The sequence below is a fragment of the Hypomesus transpacificus genome, chromosome 4, assembly GCF_021917145.1.
Source record: "Hypomesus transpacificus isolate Combined female chromosome 4, fHypTra1, whole genome shotgun sequence".
In the NCBI taxonomy this organism is placed as follows: Eukaryota; Metazoa; Chordata; class Actinopteri; order Osmeriformes; family Osmeridae; genus Hypomesus; species Hypomesus transpacificus.
In genome coordinates this window covers 2,129,123-2,153,613 of record NC_061063.1, presented here as the reverse complement: position 1 = coordinate 2,153,613, position 24,491 = coordinate 2,129,123, and the positions used below count along the sequence as shown (strand labels likewise).

Here is a 24,491-nt window from a genome sequence, read left to right as displayed (position 1 = left end):
GAGATTTGAGTAACGTTATTAGGAGTGTTTGACATTGGCTTTGGCTGGATGAACCCATCGGCGAGAATTGCCGCTTGCAGTCAAGGGAGGAGTAGAAAACGGAGCTGTCAAGTTGGACATATCCTGCTTTGCCACATCACAGTGACTTGCCGTCGGCGACGTTTCAAGTTGGCAAAAAATTTGAACCGTCATGCATTGCTTCAAGTCAGCCGCTGATCAGTGGTGATGCATGCAAGTTGAACACACCTATTGTGTATTCCATGTAATGACAGTTTTATGTCATTACACTTGTTTTCACAAGGTAATATAGCAATTTTTAGCAACGTGATGTTTACATTGTATAACGGCAAATCAATCTTTTTCAGTAAAGTCAGAAAATGGTTTGCTCCGTTGTGTTGCCACGCCTCTAACATACATGCTTCACACAGTTACACACAAACACAACAAACACACACAGTAGGCTACTGAGTGTCATAAGTAGAGTCTTTGCGTGGGTGCGCGCACACCTTTACATGCATCATATTGGCACGCTTGGGCAGGCATGGTGCTAAATGAAATAAAAGCAGAAAACGGTATTGCCGTCAGCAACGCCCGCAGCGATTAGACATCACACTGTGTAGAAGCCACACAGGGTGTCACCTCGGGGGCTTGTCATAGGTCATACATGCTCATCCGTTCAGTCCCAACACGTTTCAGCCCTGTCATCAGAGAGCTGCAGCCCCTGACGTCTGGTAAAAGGTTTTCCAGCTCCCTTTAAATATTTCATCACTCAATTCCCAAATGGGGGGCCGTTGTGTTGGTACATCATGTGTGTATGGTGCGATATAAGTTACCGTCTCTCTCTGTTCTGCGGCTGTCCTAGGAGAGCGTTTGGATGTGATCAGATAGAAGGCTGAACTTGTTGATGGAACAGAGCTTGTTGCTGGTAAAATGACCTGGTATAGTAGTAGGCTAAATGCTGCTTGTACATTTACATATTTATATCTTATCCAGAGCAACTTGCAGTAAGTACAGGGACATTCCCCCATCATTTGGCACAGCAGGGAATCGATCTGGCAACCTTCTGACTACGAGCCTGACTCCCTCACCGCTCAGCCATCTGACTCCCTGTAGTATTTACAGAAATGGTTCATGGCAGGAGGCCACTCAACATTGTGGGATGATGATCTGAGTGATTAATCTGACATTATTTTTGCCATGTGTACTTGTAATACATTTCAGTTGATGGTTACAAGGTCACAAAGATATGGTAAAAGATACCACAATCATACAATTTTCATCAATCAGTGTTCTGAAGTGTCCCTTCTGTGTTTCTGTGTGTAGGTTGACCGGGTTCCAGCTTCCTTCTCCCATAGTGAGTACAGGACCCAGACTCACACTGTGGCTGCTGTCTGACTATGCCGTCAGCGGACAGGGTTTCAAAGCCATCTACGAAGGTAAGGCCTACGCACTGCAGTTTACTAGTTCATTATCCCATTATCCCATTATCCCGCTCATTAGCCTTGCCCAATGACACAATGTCATTTTTGGCACGGCCGGGAATCGAACCAACAACCTTCTGATTAATCGCCCGACTCCCTAACCGCTCAGCCATCTGACCCCATTAACATAGTACCATTACATAGTAGTCTAGTCTAGTACCAGTACAGGGTAGTCTAGTCTATGTATAATAAATACTGGGGTTGAATTTAGCCAATTAAAATAAAAAATGTTTTGGGTGCAGCGTTTATTCGAGGGCGGCGTTTATTACACAACGTTCATTTCTGGTGCAGCGTTTATTTGAGGGCGGCGTTTATTTGAAGAAATACGGTAATTGTTTTTCTTATGGTATCTGAGATAACATAGCACTGCTGTGCTATGCTATGGGACGTGCTATGCTATGGGACTAGCCAACTACATTTCCCAGAACCATTCACTTCACCTAAACAAACTCTTGACTTAATACCAGAGCATGTAACTTATGCGTTTCAATTTTAGGCTAATTGATAATCTGACTATGGCTTGACTCTGAGCCAGGAAATCCAGCTCCCTTAGCATCTCTTGCTGTGTGGTATGCCTGTCCTCCTGGCTGGCCTCATGGTCTAACTGACTGACTGACTGGTTGACTTGGCTGCCTGGGATCTTTCTTTTTTTGCCTGTCATATTTCATTTGATGGAGAGTGCTTTATGACCCTTAAAGAGATTATATTAATAAAGCTCGGAAGGGGGGGAAAATGAGCCGGGGACAAATTAGGCTAATTAGCGTGATCGGAGAGGCCTGGAATGTTGCTAGATGGGAATGTCGCTTCCAGAAGCCTACTTTCGGAATTCAGACAATGTTCAGACAATGTTGTGGAATTGCAGAATTCAGACAATGTTCTGGGACAAACACCCCAGCGTCTATTAAATAACATTCATTTTTGGTGTGGCGTTTATTTGAGGGCGGCATTTAATTACTAAGAGAGATTTTGGGAATAGTAGCTGCAGTGCAGCCATTAGACAACTTTGTTGCTGGCATTGTGACAAATGAATCATGCAGCTAAATACACAGGTTTCATTTACTACCGCTGACCTCCTTGTCTATTCTTTGTTTGTCTATGAGTGTGGCAACTCTCTTTCTCATTGGCTATCAATTAGGTGTGCGTTGGTAGTACAACTGTCTCAAATACAAGTGTTCCACATTTTGTAGAAATCTGTAGCAGCATGCCAAACAGAAAGCCATGTACATTTACATTTAGCAGAAGCTCTTATCCAGAGCGACTTACAGTAAGTACAGGGACCTTCCCCCCGAGGCAAGTAGGGTGAAGTGCCTTGCCCAATGACACAATGTCATTTTTGGCACGGCCGGGAATCGAACCAACAACCTTCTGATTAATCGCCCGACTCCCTAACCGCTCAGCCATCTGACCCCATTAACATAGTACCATTACATAGTAGTCTAGTCTAGTACCAGTACAGGGTAGTCTAGTCTATGTATAATAAATACTGGGGTTGAATTTAGCCAATTAAAATAAAAAATGTTTTGGGTGCAGCGTTTATTCGAGGGCGGCGTTTATTACACAACGTTCATTTCTGGTGCAGCGTTTATTTGAGGGCGGCGTTTATTTGAAGAAATACGGTAATTGTTTTTCTTATGGTATCTGAGATAACCAAACAAGGGATCTTTCTGTAGTTCAGAGTGTATCCTAGCTGCTCTCAATGTCCAGAGAAGGCCCTAGGTATAGCAAAACCAGTCCGGGTGAGAGGGCTAAACCTGGTGCTGGTTCCCTCTCACTAATGACATGCTTTAATTATTGTGAGGTGATATCGAGCCCTTGCCAGCACCAATACCACCATGAAGAGAACATGATATTGCTACCCTTGGGTACCAAGGCGATCAGAGGTTCCGTGTTATCAGGCCTGTATAGCACTGAGGGGAAGCATGGTGTCACTGTAATTACCTGCCCTGTCACAGCCCTGTCACAAGGGAGTGCAGAGGCCAGGCTGCAGTGGCCCATGTCACGTGACAGGGGAGAACTGCACTCACAAGGAAAAGCTGTATGTTGACGTTCGTGTTTATGGAGGAATGAAGGATATACGTAATGCACAATAATATACAGTACCTTGCTTTATTGGTTTGAGACCTTTTCACAAAGGTTTTTTTCACTGCAGCCTGGTGTCATACACACGCACGCACACACACCCTTCAGTACCCTTCACATGCGCACAGAGACCCTTCTCCTGCTTGTTGTGCTGTAAAGAGGAAATGGACAGTAGGATAATGATTCTAAATCAGCTGTGCCTCATATCTCTGCAGCAGGAGATGCTCTCATGTCCTTCTGCCCAGAACATAATGTGAGGCCTCATGGTGAAGCTTTAGAAGAATTATAAGCAGCTTTATCAATTAAGATTCAAATCAGCTTCACCATACACACACTTTCTCTATCTCCTTTTTACACACACACACACACACACACGCACGCACGCACACACACACACACAGATGCACAGAATGGTGGAATATATGCATTATAATGTATGTGCCAAGGCCTGATCTTTAGCTTTGCCGGTCAACCTCTCCCTCTCTGCTGCTAGCAGGTCCCAGCCATCCTGCAGAGCTGCTCTCCTTGCTAATGCTTAAACTGAAGGAATTGCTGCTCTTTTTTTCCCTCCACCTTTTCTTCCTACACTTCCATTCCTCCGTCTTAATTCTATGTCCCCTTTTGGGATTTGTTGCTGTTCCCTATTGTACCAAGCCCGTATCGAACTGTGTTCCCAAAACTGTGGTTACCGAGCGAACCGTGGTTTCTGTGTACCGTTACACAGAAGCTGTACACCCCAAGTAGGCAGTCTGCTCCATCCATGTTAGCTTCAAGGGGCCACTCGTTAATATTGTTCTTTCAAGGGGCCACTCGTTAATATTGTTTTCAGTCTTGTGAAGTTTCACCAGTTTTACACAGTTTGTGCATACAGTAGACTCAAATGTGTCAACATATCCCCTTGTTTTGCAAAGGTGTCACATATGGCCTGCTGCCGCCACTGAGTAGACCGGTGATGGTCCAACTTGTTGGTATTGCTTTTTTAGTATGCAGGTTGGGTGTATATAAGGACAAGCTCAACCTATCATTTCTAGTTTTGTTTACATTACAAACTCTAGTGTGTTAGTTGCCTAATTTCATTTAATTGTGACTGGCTTTGTTAATGATTTCTCTGAAGGTATGTTTGTGTATTGATCTTGTTTCATGATTATTACGAATAGATTATATTATGGTTTAGATATTAACCTATAATTTAGCATTTACAGTTACTGGTTCTCCCTGAACATGTGTATCTGAAGTCAGGTGGCTGAGCGGTTAGGGAATAGGGCTAGCAATCAGAAGGTGTCCAGTTCGATTCCCAGCCGTGACAAATTAAGTTGTGTCCTTGGCCAAGGCACTTCACCCTACTTGCCTTGGGCTTATGTCACTGTACTAATTGTAGGTCGCTCTGGATGAGACGCGTCTGCTAAATGACTAAATGTAACACTAAGTCTATGAATACGTTGAACTAGTTAGATTGATACAGTTATTAACTGTTCATACACATAATATGCTTTTGAAGTAGGTTCAAGTTAAGGCCTCTGAGTCACTTTTCAATTATAGGATTTCCATGCTACAAAGCTATACCATAGCCTCTGGGTTTTGCACACTGTGATGGTGGATTAACGCCATAGCCATTGAGATGAATAGCTGATTAGTGAATAAGATACATAGAGATTAGTGCCCTGATGAAGCATAGAAACAATTCTCACCTACGTTGGAGATATATGCCATTGACCGTTTAGCGCTCGATGTTACAGGTATATATGCACTTTTCAAAGTTGGAGTCAGAAATTAAAGAGTTAATCTCCCTGCCATACTTTTCAAAACACCTCAATTTTTTGGTGGAGGTCCCACATCGATGCCCTTCATTGTTTTTCTCTATGCACAACCTTGTCTGGAGAACATTCACTGTCACAATGCATCCACATTGGCCTGAAACAGACACTCACATGCGTTTTAGTGATTTCCAATCAGACGCAAATCATAGCTTTGGAACTTTTCAATATTTGGAGAAGGCAAGAATTTAAAGAAACAATATTTTGTTTCGTTTATTGTACATTGAGTGTGGATTTTACCGCGTTTAGAATCGGGTACCTCATGTGTAGTTCTCCTGTCGTCCCTACCATCGGTGACAAACCTTTCCCAAGGTCACTCCACTTTCAGCCCCTGGTATTGACAGGTATTTACTCCCATCTCTGTTTAACAGCTAGGGTGATGTGTGCTGGGTGGGTGTGTGTATCAGCACTTGTGTGTTCTTCTACAGCAGTGGAGCTGATGTCTCTATTGAGGGCTGAACTCCATAGCCTGTGTTTACCCACCTTAATCACCCCCTGCTGACTAGCTGGGCCAACGTCAACGGCAATAATCAATTCCCCGCTGCGCTCTCTTGTTGTGTCTGTGTGTCTGTGTGTGTGAGTGTGTGTATGACCGTGTGTGTGTGGGCCCAGTGTCAGACGATGCTATATTAAAAGTGCTGTATACCATCTATTCTCCTGAGAGTTCTGAGATAGATTGGGAATGGGTCTTTTAACCCTTTATTCACCATAATCTTTGTGTGGTCTCTCCAGCCTGGACTGGAATACTTCCTTAAAGGGGTCATTGATTGCAAAACCGATTTTACCATGTCATAGTTGAATAACGACGAAATGGACATACAGTGAACCTTAAATTCCATTGACACCTCTTTCCTATCTAAATCTCACAACTTGAAACTGCAGCTGTATAACGATCAGTTTTGAAAAAGCTGTATTTGTGACATCACAAATATAGCATCACCTTTGTCACGCCCCAACATTTACATACAGACCAGCCCTCTGGTGTTCTGGCCCAGGATCTCAGAATGTTTTTCTTTTCTCCATCCCCTTGCACCTCCTCTCCCCTGTCCCCATGGTAACCTTTCTGGGCTTGCTTTGTTCATTGTTCTTTTTCTGTTCCATTTTCTAATGTTTTCTACTGGTGTTCGTATTTATGCTATATCAAACAGCATCTAAGGAGCCAGAGCCAGAGAGAGAGAGACAAAGAGAGACAAACCGTCAGAGAGAAATACAGAGAGAGAGAGAAACAGAGAAAAGAAGAGAACTGAGAGAGTTGAAATTGTACCAATTGCTGAGATCCTTGAAGGAGCCATGACAAGACAAAAGAGGGCTTTCATCTTTATCTCTCCCTTCCCCCTCTCTCTCCCCTTTCTCGCACTTTTTCTTCTCACTGCCTCTTTCCCTCTCTGTCCTTCCCTTCTCTCCCCCTCTTCTTCCCTTCTTTCTTACTCTCTTACCCCTCACTCACAGCCTCTCTCTTCACTCTCCCTCCCACTCTTTCTTCCCCCCTTTTCCCACTATTCCTAATCTCTCCTCCACCTCTCTCTCTCTTTATGTTGCATGGTCAGAGTTTGTACGAGTTAGGTCAGTACATCTGCTGTTGTGTCATTGTCAGAAAAACTAGCTACAGACTGTCACACTCTGCTTTATAAACACATACGGTGCTTTGCAAGAAATCCCATTATCATGTACATTTACAGGTTGGTAATATTGTTTTCTCTCTCTCTCTCTCTCTCTCTCTCTCTCTCTCTCTCTCTCTCTCTCTCTCTCTCTCTCTCTCTCTCTCTCTCTCCTCTCTCTTTCTTTTGTACCACCAACCCTTCTCTATTTCCACCCTGTCTCTTCTCCCACTCTCTCCCAATCTCTCCCAATCTCTCTCTCTCTCTTTTTTTCTACCTTTTTTTGGAATTTTTTGAGAAAGACGTTATTAGCCGTGTATTAACAATTGTGAAAAACTGTAAACACAATGCAAGTGTTATTGAAGTTTGTTGCTATGGAATGGTTCCTAACAACTGAATCAACATAAACAGATTAACTTAGTGTTTTCTTTCAAAGAGAATCATTTAGGAGTGCTCTCAGTAGGAGGTCAACTTGTGACTCCTGCGGTGTGATCACCAATTGGTATTGGTGGAAGAAGGAAGGAAGGAAGGAAGAAAGGAAGGACGAGGGAAGGAATCCTGATCCATATCTCTTCAGCTATCAGGAATATAACCCCTTACACATTTATCTCTCTCTCTCTTCTACCTTCCCTGTCCCCTCCCAGTCCAGTCCAGTCCCTGCCCTTTACCCCTTTCTTCCTTATCCCCTATCTGTTCCCTCCCCCTCTCCCGTCTGCATTCTCTCCAATGCCCTCCCTCCCTCCCTCCCTCACCTCCCTCCCTCTCAGAGGACTGTATTAGCTCTCAGAGAGCTCTCTGTGTTCTGCTGTCTGTGCTTGGAGGGAACAACGGGCCCTCCACTTATTTGATTAAATGTGACCAGTGGCTCCAGGCTTGAATTAATCTACTCAGTGCATAAATAAAGCACACACGCTAGGACACAAATAAACAAATTAGCCTAGTGAGTCTGCCATATTGTGAGAGACAAAGTGTGTGTGCTAGTGTGTGTGTCTCTGTGTGTGTGTGTGTGCAAAAGCGATGGGACATTTATTTAGCTTGGGATTCTTATTACTGATTGTTTGTGTGTGTATGTGACGTGAACATGTGTGTATCAGTTTGTTTGTGTGTGTGTGTGTCATAGGAACAGCAAAGGGGCAGCTGAGGCTAATGGAAACCATTTTGAACCCACAACCTTTGTCCCTCTGCCCCCCTTCCTCCCCTCAGCATGCGCGCACACACCCACACACACACCCACACACACACACACACACACACACACACATACTCACACACACACACACTTTAATTTAGCCTTCATTGGCCTCAGTTCCCCCGGGAGAGTGTCCCTGGCCCTGCTCCCAGCCTCACCTCATTAGATCATACACTGCAGGGGTGGGGTGGGGGTGGGGGGGTGTCTTGAGGAGACGCTGCTGTGTCTTGGCATCTCTCTGGCACACTTGTTGGCATGCGTGTGTGTGTATGCTTGTGTGTGTGTGTATGTATGCATGCTTATGTGTGTTTCTATGTAGCTGACTGGCACACCTGTTGGCACGTAGGCTGAACTGTGTCTGTACAAAAGTGTGCTAATGTCAAGGTAGGCTACTGAACCTGGTGGAGATTCTGGTTTGTGTGCGAATACATAGCTGATGCCTCTCTCTTTCTCTCTTTCTTGTTCTCTCTCTCGCTCACACACACACATGTACACACAATTAACATCACGTCCCTTCTCTATTATTTTGTGAGATCAATATGACAGTGATTACCTTAATTATCACAAAAGTTCCTCACTGTACAGACTAGCTGCCTGGCCAAGGCTGGGTGAGTAAGGAAATATGTTATAGCTGCCTTCAATACAAGCGGCACCACAGGGATAAACATGAATGTCTTGACAGAGAGATGCAGAGATGTACATAATGTCTAGAGTCTACTTACTGAATAGAATCCCTTCCTCTGAACAGTCTGTGTCAATAACACATATGTCTAGTTACCATGTGGTAACCAAGGCAGTCAAAATATCTTTGTTTACTGAATGGCCTTGAAAGCAGAATAAACTCATAAACATTGCAAAGAGAGCTGCTTTCTTTACAGGAAATGTTTTTTAGAGGGATCTCAAACAAAACTCATGTGTTTTCAGTGTGACATTCTTGTAGTGACTGCCACTGGAGGGTTACTGTACTGGATGTTTGAACTGAAACCCCAACACACATGTTGCACATTACTGTAATAGCTGTTTGACAAGCTGAATAAGTCTAGCTACAGGAGGGTATCTCTCCAGGAGCAGGGTTGGAGTGTAAACCTACAGGAGGGTATCTTCTCCAGCAGCAGGGTTAAAGTGTAAACCTACAGGAGGGTATCTCTCCAGGAACGGTATTGAATAACTAGAAGAGGTTCAAAAGATGGCCATCATTGAAGATATAAAACATCATCCATAACCATATATTACATAGCCATATGGGTAAAATCCAACCCAATCAGTTTTCAGCTTGTTTCGCCTGTTTACCCATTTGCCAATCAGCTTCTGTCTTGTTCCCTGTACATATACCAGTCAGCCAATCAGCGTAGATTATTTGTCAGGAGATGTTGAGGTCTCAGAGATGCTGCTGTCATGACGACTCGGTGGATAATTAGACCGGGGACTGTGATTGCAAGCATCACACATGAGCTGTTGCCATGGTTGCGCCAGAACATTCCCAAATGGCCGAGCGTTGAGCCAAGTGGTGTGCAAGGGGAGGTGAGGTGAGGCCGACACCCTGGACTGGGTGCTGTGGTTGGACCTGATCCAGGGTTGGGTTGTAAGTAGACACTTTAAAAGTAGATTGTAGTTTGTTTACCCTGTGGATCTCTCCGGAACACAGTTTCGACGCCTGGATTTAGTTTCAATCACACCCCATATGGGTCTGGCATCAGGAGCTGACCTGTTATGAGAGAGGAGGGGGAGGAGAGAGAGATGGAGCGAGAGACAGGGGGAGAGTGAGAGAGATTGAGAGAGAGAGTGGAAGTAAGTCAAAAGAGAGGGAGAGGGAGGGAGAAAGACCTGAGACGAAGAGAGAGACAGACAGAAGAGGAGAGAGATACAGCGAGGGATAGAAAGACACTGAGAGACAGACAAAGAGACAGAGAAAGCCAGGCAGATGCAGATACAGAGAGATAGAGAGTTCACTTATAAATATGTACCTCAGCAGTTCCTTAATGCCTCCACCCAAGATTCTAACTAGGTCCAACATTCCTTTCATACTGCTTGACGTTCTCTACGTGACATCATGCAACAAGGTGACGTTGACACACTCCAACAAGTTCCCCTGCAGAATATTCAGACACTCTCTCTCCCATGGTTCTCCAATTGACTGGGTTTCAAGACTGCATATTGCTCTGTCCTTGCAGGATGTCACTGTACATATGAGGATGTGACATCATCCTCCTCCACTCCCTGTCTCCTCTGGTCAGTCCCTCCTGACAAACACAAGAAGAGGTTAGGAGGTTACCTGAGAAATGTGAGGGCCAGGTATTTGAGGGGGTTGTAGTTCCCCTACTGGGTCCTTTTTGTGCTTACAGAGATTAAATCTATTAATAAACTACGGCTAAATGCTTACTCAAGTATGCTTTTTCATTCATATATTCCAACAATCAGGTCTTCTCTGTCTTCATACTTGTTGGCCACATTCAGTCAGTGTGATAGCACTGTGTGGTGGCTTGGAGGCTGTGTGCATCAGCTAGTCAGATCAAGTCACACTGTAGATGAGTTTTCCTAACACAGTGTGACAATACAACACTGTGTTCAAACTCCCCTCTCTCTTTCTCCTTTCTATCTGTCTTTCTTGCTGTCTCTCTCCCCTCTCTTTCTTGCTCTGTCTCTATCGCTTTCCTCTAACTCTCTCTCTAATTGTCTTCCTCCCTCTCTCATGATGTTTTTAATCTTTAACTATACCAATTATTTATTTCTGGCATGCATTGAACTTGTATTGGCAGCGCATGTGTGGCCCTTCCTTGAACATTTGTTCAGCATGGAGAGTATTTATGTTTATGTGAAGAAAAAACTGAAATTCACAACAGTGAAGACAGTAGACCTTTTGGCAAGAGGAGGCGGAGTTTGGGCTCTGGCAGATTGTGGCGGTTATTAACGTCTGGCGTGGGAAAGGAGCGGCGCGTGGCTCACTGTTAAACGCTTCTGACACTTAATTAACAGCTGATTGTTTTTCCGGCGGCCCTCCGTCAGGCTAATGAAGACCGTGTCTTGCGTGCGCGATACCTCGCCACACACACACACACACACACAATCACACACACGTAGTTTTACACCTCTCCTGCGTTTCACGATAACAGCCAAAGTTTCCAGAACGTTTCTTAAGGGTTTTGACTTCTGATTGCCATCAGAGTTCTACTGTTTTTGAGTTTCTTGATTTACAGTACACTGAGCAAATTTTTGTTTTAATCGTTCTACTGAGACATGGTGGAACTTCGGATCGAGGACATTTCTCCCATCCTCTCTGCTCCCTCGCTCCTCCTCCTCCTCCTCTTTCTCTCCTCTCTTTGTCTGTCCCCTCCCTGGCCAAGGCTCAGATTATCTCCCAAACAGGAGAAGGTGGAGAGTCTGCATGGTTAAATACAGTTAGAAAAATTGTTTTCCATTTAATGAGGATGGAATGTGGAGATGTAGGCCAGGACTGACTGCACGCTTAAGCTCCTACCCATACTCCTATCCTAACCCTCTTCTCTGCCTCACAATTACATGGATATTTCACTCAAAATTGTATTCTCCAACTCTGTTATTTTTCATTTTTTATACTTCTAAAATCCCTTTTATTTTATTCTGACTTGAGCTAAGAGAGATCTTGACAGTTCCAATCCAGCCACCAGCGTTCCCCTGGCAACGATGTTTTGCTAGCAAATTCACACTTCTTTTTTTTTTGCTCCTTTGTTTCCGCCATCCCTCTGCTTGCTGGCGGGGGGGAAATGGGGTCCTGTCTGTATCTATAGTTCAGGCCAGTGGCTGGTGTACTGTGGGCCTCTGAAGGAGAACAAAACACACACATAAACACTCACACATACACACACACACAGAGACACAGACAACAAACAGAATGGTGCAGTCCTCTGTGCAGTGAGCCGTGATCAGAAAGGGCATCTTTCTGTGTGATTCTTTGGTGTTGTCTGTGTTGACTGTTTGTGTGTGTGTGTGTGTCACAGTTTGAGCTAGCTACACAGTGTGTATGAGTGTCTGTGTGACCATGTCACATTGTTGCAGTTCAACAACAGTCCCCCTGGTAGTGTGACCTCACTATGGTGTGACCATTTGACCGCGTGTTCGAGGTTTTCCGAGCCATATACCCAAAGGGTGTGTGTGTGTGTGACCTTGTGACCTTTTTAAAGCATGTTTTTGGCACACAGAGTGTGAGGTTGTGCGATTAAACCACAACAGGCAAATAGACAGACAAGCAGGCAGGCAGAGGTAGACAGGCTGGCGTGTTTGTGGATGTGTGTGCATGCGTGTGTTCAAGTCTGTGCATATATGTGTGTGCGTGTATGCTTGCGTGTGTGTGTTTGTGTGTGTGTGTGTGTGTGCAGTCAGGTAGAGTGAACAGTGAGGTGTCTCTGGCATGCCTGTCTGTTTTCTCCAGCCGAGGCCCCCTGAGCTGTCAGAACACACCCTGACAGAACCTACCCTCCCTGAATTCTGAACACTGAACTAAGGGGAGAGACGGAGGAGGGAAAGATATATATATATATATATATATATATATATATATATAAAGAAAGAGAGAGAGAGAGAGAGAGAGAGAGAGAGAGAGAGAGAGAGAGAGAGAGAGTAAGATTGGGAGAGAGTGGGAGAAGAAGAGACGGTGGAAATAGAGATGGGTTGGTGGTACAAAAGAGAGAGTGAGGAGATAGAGAAGGGGATAGGGAAAGAAACAGGAGGGAGAGATGGACAGATAAAACAGTGGGGGGAGTGGGGAAGAGGGAGATATGGATATATATATAGCGAGAGGGGGGGAAAAAGACAGAAGAGAGAGAGAGTGGAGAGAGAGTGACTCATGTCTCTGAAGTGCTTCCTGACAGAGTTCAGGAAATGTGGTAGCAGAGCTGTGGTAATGCTTAATTAGGTAGACGCACACAACCACACACACTTGCGCACATCCACCCTTGAAATGCCCAACAACCATGTTTTCTTCATGCCACTGTGAAATGAGTTATAGGAGTTCTAAACTTCTGATTGGTTGTTTATGATGGGTTGGCTGGAATCTGATTGGTTGGTCATGACAGGTTACATACAGTCTGATTGGTTGACTGTTATAGATAAATCAGATGTCATTGGCCTCTCTCTCTTTAAAGAGCAACAGCATGTGATATGTTGGTTACATTATCCAATCAGAAAGAATTGCCTAGGTTTTGTCATTGTGAATGTTTTTTTTTGCTGCAGTTTATATGATTAATTATTCACATTATAACACAATTATAACATTTATCTTTGTAAAAATAATCTTTGCCTACCTCTGTCAAACAAGATATTCATACCACTTGCAACAGTACACAGAACCATGGTTTTACCATCTCTGTAAACTGTCTAATTTCATAAAATACAAGATGGCTTTCTTGTTTTGTTGCCAGAGTTTGGTCATGCTGAATTGGGTCAGGGTTATAGGTGGGTCTCCAGTAACTAGAGTGGTGCTTGTTTGGGGTTTATATGAAACACTGACCATGCAGTATGATTGGTCACTGTTACAGGGTCAAACACTGGTCATGCAGAATGATTGGTCGCTGTTACAGCATCAAACAGTAGCCATTCAGCGTCATTGGTCGCTGTTACAGGTTCAAACACTGGCCATTCAGTGTGATTGGTTGAGGTTACAGGGTCAGACACTGGTCATGCAGTTTGATTGGTTGCAGTTACATGGGTCAAACGAAGGACAGCGCAGATGCAGACTTCAAGCTTTAGAGTAATTGGCTCTTGGTGTGTGTGTTGTAAGTGAGTGTGGATGCTAATACAGAGGAATGAGCAACCCAACTGGCTAAAGGTTGGAGACATTGCTGTCATTTCTTTTTTTTAATAATTGTTCATCTCTCTCCCCTGTCTTTTACTCTCCATATCTCTCTCTTTCCCCCTCCCTTTCTCTCTTTCCATCCATCTTTCTACAGTATCTGGGGGAATATTGAGAGATGGGGGATATCTCAATATTCGCAGAGGATCTTTATCATTCTCTCCCAGCTTCTGTATCTTTCATCAGGATTAGCTTCCGTCACTTGTTAGCTTTGTAACCCCTCTCTCTCTCTCTCTCCCCTCATTCTCTCTCGTTTCAACGTTTGTTCTCTGACACAATCCCTGTTTTGTGTGGATTAGTACTGTATTGTGCTCGGATTAGGGTGTCATTGTTTCTGAGCTGCAGAGAAGTGGAAGTGAGTATGCGCGCATGTGTGTGTCTGTGAGTGAATGAGTGTGTGTGCGTACATGTGACAAAGTACCATGACACTAACGGTGCATAGAAAACTATCAGTTGCTCTAAGGGGACAACTCCCCCCCAATCCACCTCCCCAGGCTTTTGTCCTCCTAGACTTTCCTTCCCTCCATCTATCTGTTTGTTCTAGTTCATCATCCCTCACTCCTACTTGTCATACTCCTCTTGTGGGATTCCACAATGCGAGAAAGCAGGGTAGATTCATATGGGAGCAACATGGCGGAAACACATCTCAAAATACAGTACGTGTGTGTGTTTTGTGTGTGTGTGTGTCTGTGTGAGAGAGAGGGCATTAAACTGTCCATTTAAAATTTGCTGTCAGCAAAAAATTGAGACGATGAAGGAAACCTGGAGGCATCATGTCTCATATCCGCTATTTGGCATGATACAAGTGTGTTTGTCTGTGTTTGCATGTGCATCTCTGTGTGTCTGACTGTGTGTCAAACAAAGAGAGACAGAGAGAGGTTAGGCTAAATTGTTCATCCTCTACCTGTCCTTTTAGATCTGCCTAGTTGGCATGCTATAACTGACTGAATGTATGTGTGTGTGTGTGTTTTGACTGTTCATTCAACTCTGCCATCCGTAAGTCTCTGCACTGAGAATTAGCTTGACAGTGATGAGACAGAAAAGAGAGAAAGAGAGGGAGAGATGGTTTGAGGGTGTCAGTGTCTTTCCTTGACTTTCCTTAGATCTCCTAAAACTGTATCATATTGATTTAACAGCAGGGGAGCTCAGTTAGCTTGGTGGAACTTCTCTTCTTTTCTCGCACACACATACACACACTCACATCCCCCCCCCCCCCCCTCCCCACGGGAGCGTGCTATGGTATGAATGTCATGTGTTCCTGACCAGGACATCTCCTCCCTGCGGCTCTGGTCAGGTCCACCACAGCTCCCATCAACCTCCTAAAGGTCAATTTACATTTATTGATCAAACCTTTCCATTTGTTGACCTGAACTTTCCAGTTGTTTATCGATTATCTATTGACCTGAAGCACAGCCAATCGAGTGGACAAATTAAAGAAGTCCTTTCCTGCAGAAGATCAGCATCAGTTTTGGTTGAGTGGAGGTTGTGGATTTGGGGCTGGTAGCACCCTCACTTATCAGTCTTTTTCTCTCTTTATTTCTGTCTGTCCATCTTTCCATCTCTCTCCCACTTTCTTCTCTCTTTGAGTACATCAGTGATATTAAAATGGCATGTTTATTGAATGGAGGTTTGCCCCTGCAGTCAATCCAAATTATATGTTGTGTAAATACTATTGAATATGGGTTTAAATGGAGCCTATGGGCCATCAGTTGGGTCAAACACATCTCAATCTAATTTCATGCAATTCTATTTGGATTGTTCTAGGAGTGGGTTTGTGATTGCAGAGTATTTCTTGGTATATAATCTATACCATAGATTGATTTATAGCTGAGGTTTGCCCTTTCAAACACTTGACTCACATGTACTCTCACAGCCACATGCAAGCAGATACACACACACACACACAGACTATCACACATGCACACACACCAGGTCAGTTGTATTCATTGCTATTCTCTTTCACTTATTGATAATCAATGATTTGCAGGATTTCCAGCGTTTTCAATCAGAGCACGTACGCACAAATACACTAACTGCTCCCACTAGCATAAACACACACCCTCACAAACACCCCAACCCCCCATACAAACACCCCTCCACACACACCCCTTACACACACACACACATGTTCCTTCTAAGCCTATCTAATTTACTGATTCCTTTAGTGAACCTTCTGGTAAGAACCTCCCTTTCAGCATCACCATGGAAAGACTGTCACATGACTCAAGCAGGTCCGGGGCTTTTAGTTAATTTGAAACAAGGTGCTGTGTGTATGTGTGTGTGCGCGTGTGTTTTCGTGTGTGCATCTTTGTTTGTGTTTCGTCTTCCCTGTCATTTAGCTTGGCTCTCTGCTCTGTCTACTGTGTGTAAACACCCACTGTAGGTACTGAAGCAGACAGCATACCTGTCTCCACTGTCTTTAGAGAAGACAAGAGAGGAGGGGAGAGAGAGAAGGAAATGAGGGAGGGAGAGAGAGGGAAGAGAGAGAAAGAAGGAGACTAGAGACAGGAGAGAAGAAGTGAAGAGACAGCGATCGTGAGAGCGGGGAGGAAGAAGGAGTGAGGGGACGTGAGAAAGGAGAGAGAGATTTTTTGTCTGTCTGCGTGTGTCTGTGTCCCCAAGATGACAGTGAGATGAGCACCTGTGGGATCTATGTGCTTGTGTTTGCTCCAAGGAACCACTCAACTGCTTCTTCTTTACATCGAGTAGAGCTCCATCACTGCACTCCTTCATGGTGTGCTTGGGTTTGAATCTACTGTGTTGAGTGTGTGTGTATGCATGTGTGTGTCAGTGAGTGTGAGAGAAAAAGAGAGAGAGACAGACAGAGAGAGATGTCAGAGCAAATAAACAGAAAAATGAGACGATTGAGAGAAATAATTGATAAAAGGTGAAAACCCCCCTTTAGCTCACTGGAGCCTTGTAATGACTTGATGGAAAATAAGTCAATACCCCAACAATAGGACAAGACAGGTTGAAACAAACTTTGCTGTTCAAAATCTTTCTTCAATACCATCTTGTGTGCCAATTTGCACACTTGCATTGCATGCTGGGTATTTGAGGTCGGGGTCAACCCCCCACCCCCTTCCCTTTCCTTCAGCATGACATAGAGTATCAAAAGCCTTCTTATTGTTGACCACAAACTGAAGTCCCACCTGGAAGCACTGAAAGGAGAAGGAGAGGGAAGAGAGAAGAGAGAGAGCTAAGGATACACAGCTTTTACTTATAGGTTTAGCTTACACACACACAAACACACACACGTACATGCACACACACACACAAACATACACACAGAAACACACACACACAGAAACACCCACACAGTCACACCCACACATGCGCACCCACACAAAACACACATATACACACACACAGAAACACACACATATATAAGTAGACTCACACAGAAAAACACACACGCATGCTCATACACACACACAGAAACACAAACAAAAAAACATACACTCTCACACACACACACACACACAGACAGAAACACGCACATACAGAAACGCACGAACATACACACACACACACCTACAGGTTTCAACCAACCCAGGCTTCCCAGGTGGGCCTTGACTGTTACCAAGGCAACCTGGAGAGTGGTAGAGAGGAGGTGTGTGTATGTGTGTGTGTGTGTGTGTACTGCAGAGCTGTCAGAAGGTAGCTCAGTCTAAAGAGCTAGGAGGATTGAGACATGGGAGAAGAGACTGTCACTGGCTTTACTGTTCTCTCTCTCTCTTCCGACTCCCTCTCTCCCCGTGATTCTGCATGCCGGTCTTTCCCTCCTTCCCTTCCCTACCCTCCTCTCTCTCTCTCTCTCTCTCTCTCTCTCTCTCTCTCTCTCTCTCTATCCCTCTGTCACTTAATCTTTCTTTTTTTTGGTATTTTTTTCATTCCTAAATTAAACAGTAACTTAGTGAACACACACATACACAAACAAATCATACAAAATATAATGATAATCAGAAAAAAACAATTTTCTAACCGTCTGTGCCCTCGTCACAGTGCTTACCTGTTGTGACCTATTTTGATGATTGTCGGTGTGTGTCTGTCTGTAGCAAACCCTTAAGTGGCCAAACGGTGAAATATCTCATGGAAATATCCCATAACTGATGGCAACCAAGAATACCAGACTGTGAAGAATGCAGTTATGAATCACTATGTGATGGCTGGCCAATTATCTACACTCTTACACATGCACCCACACTTTCTCTCACACACACACACACTCACACACACACACACACGCACACACACACACACACAAGCTCACACATGCTCACAGTGCACTTTGCAGATTGAGGGACAGACAGATGGCAGGCAGTGTACTGCAGCAGTGCTGTGCAGTGTAGCAGTGGTGTAACATGAAAGGGACAAGGATACAAGCTGGGCCCATCGTGTTCCAGATAGGAGACAGAGCCGCACCACGCAACGCTCCATTGACAGCACACCAGAAAAGCTGTCAATACAAGAAAGGATGTGACAGTAGATTCACCTACGATAAGGGTGTGTGTGTGTGTTTAGTTGTATGTATGTTGTATTGCGTGTCTGTGTGTCTGTGTGTGAGAGAGATATATATAGAAAGAGATCAGGGTGTGAGGGAGGGCACACTGTAAGTAGTAGGCTTGTGAGCTGCCAGCCATTGTCCACAGGAAGTGCTGGGTTTGGACAGCATTGATTGGATTGCTGCTTGACAAAGCAGAAACTGCTTATTGAGCTAATGCGCTTGTGTGTCAAGATCGATCTTCCAATGTCACGTCCAGAGGAGCGACAGAGAAAGAGAGAGATAGAGAGAGAGAGAGAGAGAGAGAGAGAGAGAGGAAGGTCATCAGTATTAAGAGAAAGAGAAATGGCTGAAAGAAAATGTAGAGAAAGAGGGAGAGACACTAGAAGGAAGAGAGGGAATGGGGTGACACAGAAAATCAAAAGCAGCTTGTATCCTGATCTGAGCTTCAGTGTAGTCTGCTTGCTGCTGTCTATCTGTCCCTGATTCTGTCTGTCTGCCTCTCTCTCTCTCTTTCTCTCTTCTCTCTCTCTCTCTCTCTCTCTCTCTCTCTCTCTCTCTCTCTCTCTCTTTTTCTCGCTCTTCCTCTCAATCACTCCATTCCCATACTTTCTCTCACTCTTATTTTTTTTGCTCACCCACTATCTGTTTGTTTCACTCACAGTTTTTGTCTCAATGTGTTCTCCCTTTCTCTCTGCAATATCATCTCAATCAATATAATTTATGATATATTCCTCTCCATTCTTCCACTTTCATGTGTTGATTTCCAGGAAAGAGGGAAGAGGAGAAAGACAGAGGAGGAGGAGGTAGATACGGAAATGTTAATCTGACTACCATATGGGCTATGTATGTGTGTGTGTGTGTGTGTGTGTTGACACACAGCTGTTCCTCAGACATAAGTGTGACTGAGGTATGAAGGAAGGATGGATGACAGACAAGGGGTACATGAGTGAAACAGACATCAGTCTTTCCTTCTGACTGCTGACACTTCTGCTGCAACACCTAGCATCCACTTCCTGTTCCACATCCACTTCTTGTGGCATATCTACACACAGATATTGTGTGTAGATATGTAGTCTGTCAGGAATCTTCTGGAGACAGTGTCCTCATTATCTTGGGTGAGAAGTGACCCTGCACCACATTTTACTTCCTGGTTATTTCTGGTTCTTCCTGACTACTTTTAGTCTCAGAATGAAGACCAAAAAAAAGAAAAGAAAAGATCAAAAAAGTAGATGCGCACAGGGTGTGTGTGTTTGTGTGTGTTTGTGTTTATGTGTGTGCCAGGCAGCGAGTGATGGACGAGCAACATCCTTTGCCGTTTCAGCAGTGGAAGTGCTTAAAGCATTCAGACCCCAGGGACAGCGGTCTCTCTCTCTCTCTCTCTCTCTCTCTCTCTCTCTCTCTCTCTCTCTCTCTCTCTCTCTCTCTCTCTCTCACACACACACACACACACACACACACACACACATACAGACACTCACATACAGACACACACAAAGACACACGCACACACAGGCCTGTGACTTATGGACCTGCCATGACAAATGCTTCAAGGCCACTGGGGGGATGGGATCGAAGAAAACAGTCCCACGTGGGCCTGGATCCTGACCCCAGGAAGAACACTGTTCTGTCTTTCTCTCCTCTGTTTCTCTCTCTTTTTTTCTCTCACTCGTTCTCCATCGCCTCTCTCTGTCTCTCTCTCTCATTCCTCTCACTCATTCTCCATCCTCTCTCTATCCTCTGTTTCTCAATTATTATTTTTTTTATCCCTGTCTCTAAGCACATTTGACCTCTGTCAGCATATCAGTGATTTTATCAGAAATAAAACAACAAAGTGTATGTAAAAACACAAAGGGTTCAATAAAATGTGTAAACATGTGGAATAGTTTTCTGGATGGTGAATGTGTGAATGGTCCTAACTGGTTAAAATGTGCATGTTCCTGGTTCGTAAATGCGTAGGTCATGGTTTGTGAATGTGTATATATGGTCCTGATATTCCTGGTTAGTGTGAGTATGGTGCAAATTTGTTCAAGAATTAATCATCCTGATTGGGTCAAGTAATCCCAGCTAGTAAAATATCAATGATTCTGAGTGGTTAAATTATGAAGGCCATGTCACCTTGGAATGTGAATCTTTCAAACAAACTAGTAGGTACAAGGCATTTGTGTGTATGTGTGATTGTGTGTGTGCATTTGCGTGTGTGTGCATTTTAAGACATTGCAGCTCAGTGATATAAATTGAGAATTGAGGAGATTTTGACAAATATGTGTGGTCGTCTGGGGTCTACTCTGCAAAAATAGTCTTCTTAAAACAATATAGCGCTGCTATGCCTTCCTGCCTCAGCCATATATAGATGCTGCACACATTCTCCTTCCTGGTCATCCTTATATGGAGATTTATTATTTCACAATTGGATGGCTGTTTACACGACAGGCCCGATATCAGTATTTATTTTCGACAAAGTTCTTTTTCTAAAGACAGACTTTATTTTCGGTGCGTTGAATATTTGTTATTGTTTATTTTGAGTTCTGACTGAGGAGGTGTTTTTGTCTGTTTTTGTGATACAACGTTTTTTCCAAGGACATTGAATACAGAACTTTTGTTCTTCTTTTGCTTTGTCCTGTGCGTGTTTTGCAGAGTGTGTTTTGTAGATAGATAGCATGCAGACTAGTGAACAATTCTATAATCTGGAACACAGTCAGGTTTTGTCAGGGCCTATCACAGCAATGTTATTTGTGTGTCTGTCAAACACACAGTATTCCAACACGTCTCAGTCTGTCGCTTAGAAACAGTCACATACTCACGCACACACCTCCAACATGACAGAGTCGGGGTCTTAATTAGCAAATATGTAATTACTTCAGACATACTTCTACTCTCTCTCTCTCTCTCTCTCTCTCTCTCTCTCTCTCTCTCTCTCTCTCTCTCTCCCTATCTCATTCTCTTTGTCTCATTCTCTTTGTCTCTCTTTAAGATCTTCTCCCCTTATTTGCCTCTTGCGCTCCCTCTTCCCCCTTTTCTTTTTCTTCCCCCTTTTCTTTTTCTTGCTCTCATCATATTTTTTTGCACTCATTCTCTCTCTCTGTGTCACTATCTATCTTGTTCACTCCTCTCTCCCTGACCTTTATTTTCTTGTTACTTTTTCTTTCACACCCTATATCTCTCACCTCACTTAGTCCATCCATTCATTCATTCCTCCTTCCTTTTCTTCCATCTTCCCTCCCTCTTTTCCTCTCTCCCTCGTTCCATCCCTCCACCTCTCCCTCCTTTCTCCATTCCTCCCCCATCCACCCTCCATATCCATTTTTCACTCCCTCTCTTCGCATGCCACATAAGTCCCCCAATGTATCCATTAGGACGAGGGGTTAATTACAGGCTCCCGTGGGCTGGGGTGCAGTAATGCATTCTCACCAATAGGTGCAACAAGTAGTCACTTCGGCTAATATGCTAATAGCTCATGACCTTGTGGCTATGCTAATCAGTTAGCGCTGTGTGGAGAATGCATTAGTGAGGCCCTCAGTGGTCAAAACAGAGGCTTCGCCCGGGTGAGCTGTGAGGAGACAACTCAATCTGACAACTCATCGCCACTGGTGGAATACATTTTGGGGTTCTGACACACTGTTCAACTCAATTCTTGGGTGGAGGATGTTCTCTGTTGGGGCTTTTGGCTGTGGTGTTGATATAAATTCGTCCTGTTTTCAAGAGACCTACAGTACCATGGAGCAATTACAATTTTGTCACAGTTGCTTTTATCCAAAGCGACATTCAGGGAGGGATGGGATTTGAACTTGCAATCTCTTGATCTGCAGTCCAATGCTCCATCACTGAGCTACACCCAGTAACTTTGACCACATCCCTCTCAATCAACAGTCTTCAAACTCAAAACCGTCTTCCCGGCCGAGGAGAAACGGGCAGACCTGCTGTCCCCCGTGTGACTTGGTATGGGCTGTGACGTTGTGCCAACGAAGCCAGCATCCTGCGTGGCAGTTTGTCCACTAGTGCCAGGCTTCTGTGCCCAGACCCGACTGAGAGAGCAGAGATCCATCCAAAGTCCAACACATGCTCTGGCTGACCAACACACGGACAGAGAGGGGGGAGGGGGGGAGAGAGGTAGGGGAGAGAGGGAGAAAAGGAGAGCTAAAGAGAGAGGTACAGTGAGACAAAACAAATAGGGACACAGATACAAAGTGTGTGGGTGTGATTAGCCAAGCCAAGCTCAGCTACAGTATAGTACGTGTTAGCAGAAATACTGTGTTACTGGAGGCTGCTTAGCGGGCGTAGAACATTTGCAGTGTGCGCCTACTGTACATCTGTGAATGTGTGTCAATGTTAGGCTCTCCTAAACCTAGCTGTTTGACATTTGTTCTGTACTAAACAGACTTTCATAAAACAAAAAGCAGAAGATGGTATCCTTCTCAATACTGCACTGAGCAGAGAGAAAGAGAGAGAGGGAGAGGGAGAAGGAGGGGGAGGGGGAGAGTTTGTGTGTGTGTGTTACACACACACTCTAACAGTGTAATATGAAAAGGCTCAAGAGCTGAATGTCACACTGCTTCTATCACTGTGGGAGCTGTCACCTTTGTTCCCTGTGACATTTATTCAGCTTGACTCAGCTGTGTGTGTGTTTGTGTGTGTGTGAGAATGTGTGTGTGTGTGTGTGAGAGAGTGTGTGTGTGCTTGCAGCGTGCTGTTGTTTGCGTTGGAGTCCATTTTTCGTCCATAACTCAAGTGCTCAGACAGTCCTCTGCCCCCCCGACATCCCCCCCCCACCAAGTAAAAACACACCTGCACACACAGATGTCTCTTTCTTCCTCTGTCATAAATATAATGTATATTAACTCTTTATCCTCCTCATCTCTCCTCCCCTCCCTTTCTCTCTGCCTCCTTCCCTCTGTCTACCCCTCTCCTCTTTCCCTCCACCTCCCACAACCTCATCCCCTCACTCCTCTCTCTCTCCCTCTCTCTCTCTCTCTCTCTCTCTCTCTCTCTCTCTCTCTCTCTCTCTCTCTCCCTTATCCCTCCCTCTTTTCTTTTACCATCAACCCCCCCCCCACACCCTCGCCTCTCCCTCCCTGCCCCCCAGCCCTGCCCAGCTACACCTGTGGTAACCCGGGCCAGCTGCTGAATGGCCTCCAGCAGGGCTCCACCTTCAACATCGGGGACAAGATCCGCTACAGCTGCAGCCAGGGCTTCGTCCTGGAGGGCCACACCACCCTGTCCTGCTTGGCCACGTCCGCAGGCACCGCAGCCTGGGACTTTCCCCTGCCCTACTGTCGAGGTGAGCTCGCACACACGCACACGTATGCACGCATGCACAAGTACCCACTCGTACCCACACACACAGGCGCACATATGGAGGTGTAATACGTGTCCCAAATGTAAATACAAAGGGCTCACTAGAGCCTGCATACGCCTGCGAGATCATATCAAACCTCTGAACGCACGCAAGTCATTTACACACACTTACAATGGACACACACATGTCACACACATGTCACGTAGGTGTCGCTCTGGCAATGTGCATGTTTCAATGTTGCGTGCACAGTGCGTGCGTGTCGTGTACACCACACCTGACACACGCCACAAACACGCGACACCCACGCCACATGAGCACTATGTTCAACTGTTTGATAGATATCTAGGCATGCATACTGGCAGGTGTTATTTGTGCTTTGCATACTATGTGTCAGCGCAGCACAGTAGCATCTGCACACATCTTCACGCGTAGACGTGTTCGCTTTTTATTCTAGCCCACAACGAGGGATTGCTGTTTCGAAATTCGTTGTATGCACCGATGAACAGCCTCAACAGAGCCCAGCCAGTTTTCCCCACTTCAGAAAAGGAACCTTGGGTCAATCTGTCATTCATGTTTGTGTTGTTAGATTACACTTTATTGGGCCTTCGGCGAGCACAACCATTGTTCTCTCACATATATATTTGTTATTATTGTTTATTTTCGCCCTCCTAAGGATCAGTCAATATTTGGACTACATAGACAACGT

At 44.7% G+C, this 24,491-nt stretch overlaps 1 protein-coding gene across 1 annotated transcript in view; it reads left to right on the top strand.

Annotated features, from left to right (window-relative positions):
• csmd2 (CUB and Sushi multiple domains 2) overlaps nt 1-24,491 on the top strand; it is a 213,852-nt gene that overhangs the window by 36,962 nt on the left and 152,399 nt on the right. Inside the window, 2 exon segments of the mRNA XM_047019512.1 lie at nt 1,324-1,436; nt 23,573-23,767. Of these exon segments, the coding sequence (XP_046875468.1) occupies nt 1,324-1,436; nt 23,573-23,767 (308 nt within the window).